This window comes from Trichoplax adhaerens, genomic scaffold (genome assembly GCF_000150275.1).
Source record: "Trichoplax adhaerens TRIADscaffold_275 genomic scaffold, whole genome shotgun sequence".
Lineage (NCBI taxonomy): Eukaryota > Metazoa > Placozoa > Uniplacotomia > Trichoplacea > Trichoplacidae > Trichoplax > Trichoplax adhaerens.
The window spans coordinates 1-1,149 of record NW_002061186.1 but is presented as its reverse complement, the minus strand read 5'-3'; the positions used below and the strand labels follow the sequence as shown (position 1 = coordinate 1,149).

The following is a 1,149-nucleotide window of genomic DNA, read 5'->3' as shown; positions in this document are numbered from 1 at the left end:
ACTGTGATATATTTAGAAACTCATACTCAAAATGAGTGGTGATCAAGTCCAATCTCGTGTTGAACTTGATCAATCTGGTCGATCAATGTTTATTCCTGGTAGTAATCGATTGCTTATTTATAACCCACCTAATGTATATGAATATAATTTACAAGGTAAGACATGATGGTTGTACAACAACTCTAATTCATCATGCATTCATTCATGGTCACAATCGTTTTTATTAAACTAAGGCGATAAAATTGCTTGGCAAGATATCTCTCAAACAAAATCAGTTGATGTTGGTAGACCCCAACGTAACCCCCAAACTACCGTCAACATATTCGACGTAGGTTAAGCTTTCATCAGCACTAGTAGCTCTATCGACTTTGTTCAATCCTCTGCTCCATTGAATTGAATTGAATAATATTGATTGGTTGCAGCTGATCGAGTTTGTAGGTATAGAAGATTATAGAAAGTACAGGGAATTAATCAATGGAATACTTGAAGAAGAATCGACTGCTAAAGATTGGATACACTTCAGATATAGAAAGAAGGATAAAACACTCATTCTCTTTCCTGTATGTTGAAAATACCAGTTTGAAGTTTGTATGAAAATGACGGTAGTATTATTTAGAAGAAGATGGTGAAAATGAGAATGCTTATTAGCTAACATGAGAAGTTGTTGAACTGATTTTACAATTACGTTGGAGGTCAATTGGTCGAATTAATGAATTGATTTATTTCAGATTTATTTCTCCTCAGAAGCAAGGTGGATAATAACTATTAACCTTACAACCGGAATGAAGAGCGTTGATCGACTGACATGGAGTGATTATGCTGATGTTGTGTATGTTGATGATGATTATCTTTATGTTTGGGAAAGAAGGGAAGATGATAGACGTAGCTTGAAAGTAAGCTAGAATAATTTATTTCCATTTAATCTCTATTCTAAAGTGGAACCGTCTATAAATTGACTGTTCAGTTTCATGTCGAAAATAGCCTTGAATGTCGACTTTGACGTCTATTGCAAATGGAGACGACCATTAACGACATTTCCAACTTGAATTTATTGTAGTGTTACAAGTTTGGGGATGGTGAATATCAATTACTGCAAAATATTGACTACCAAAGGAAGGAAGGATTAATGGTAAAATAATGATGAATATA

The 1,149-nt window shown here is 34.0% G+C and overlaps 1 protein-coding gene across 1 annotated transcript; it reads left to right on the top strand.

Moving 5' to 3' along the window:
• Positions 1-31: 31 nt before the first annotated feature.
• TRIADDRAFT_62658 (uncharacterized protein) lies at positions 32-1,129 on the top strand (the record flags this gene model as incomplete). Its single annotated transcript, XM_002118602.1, has 5 exons — positions 32-155; positions 234-328; positions 423-560; positions 729-893; positions 1,058-1,129. Coding segments are annotated over 5 exons (594 nt in total), but the record flags the coding sequence as incomplete, so codon positions are not given.
• Positions 1,130-1,149: the final 20 nt, after the last annotated feature.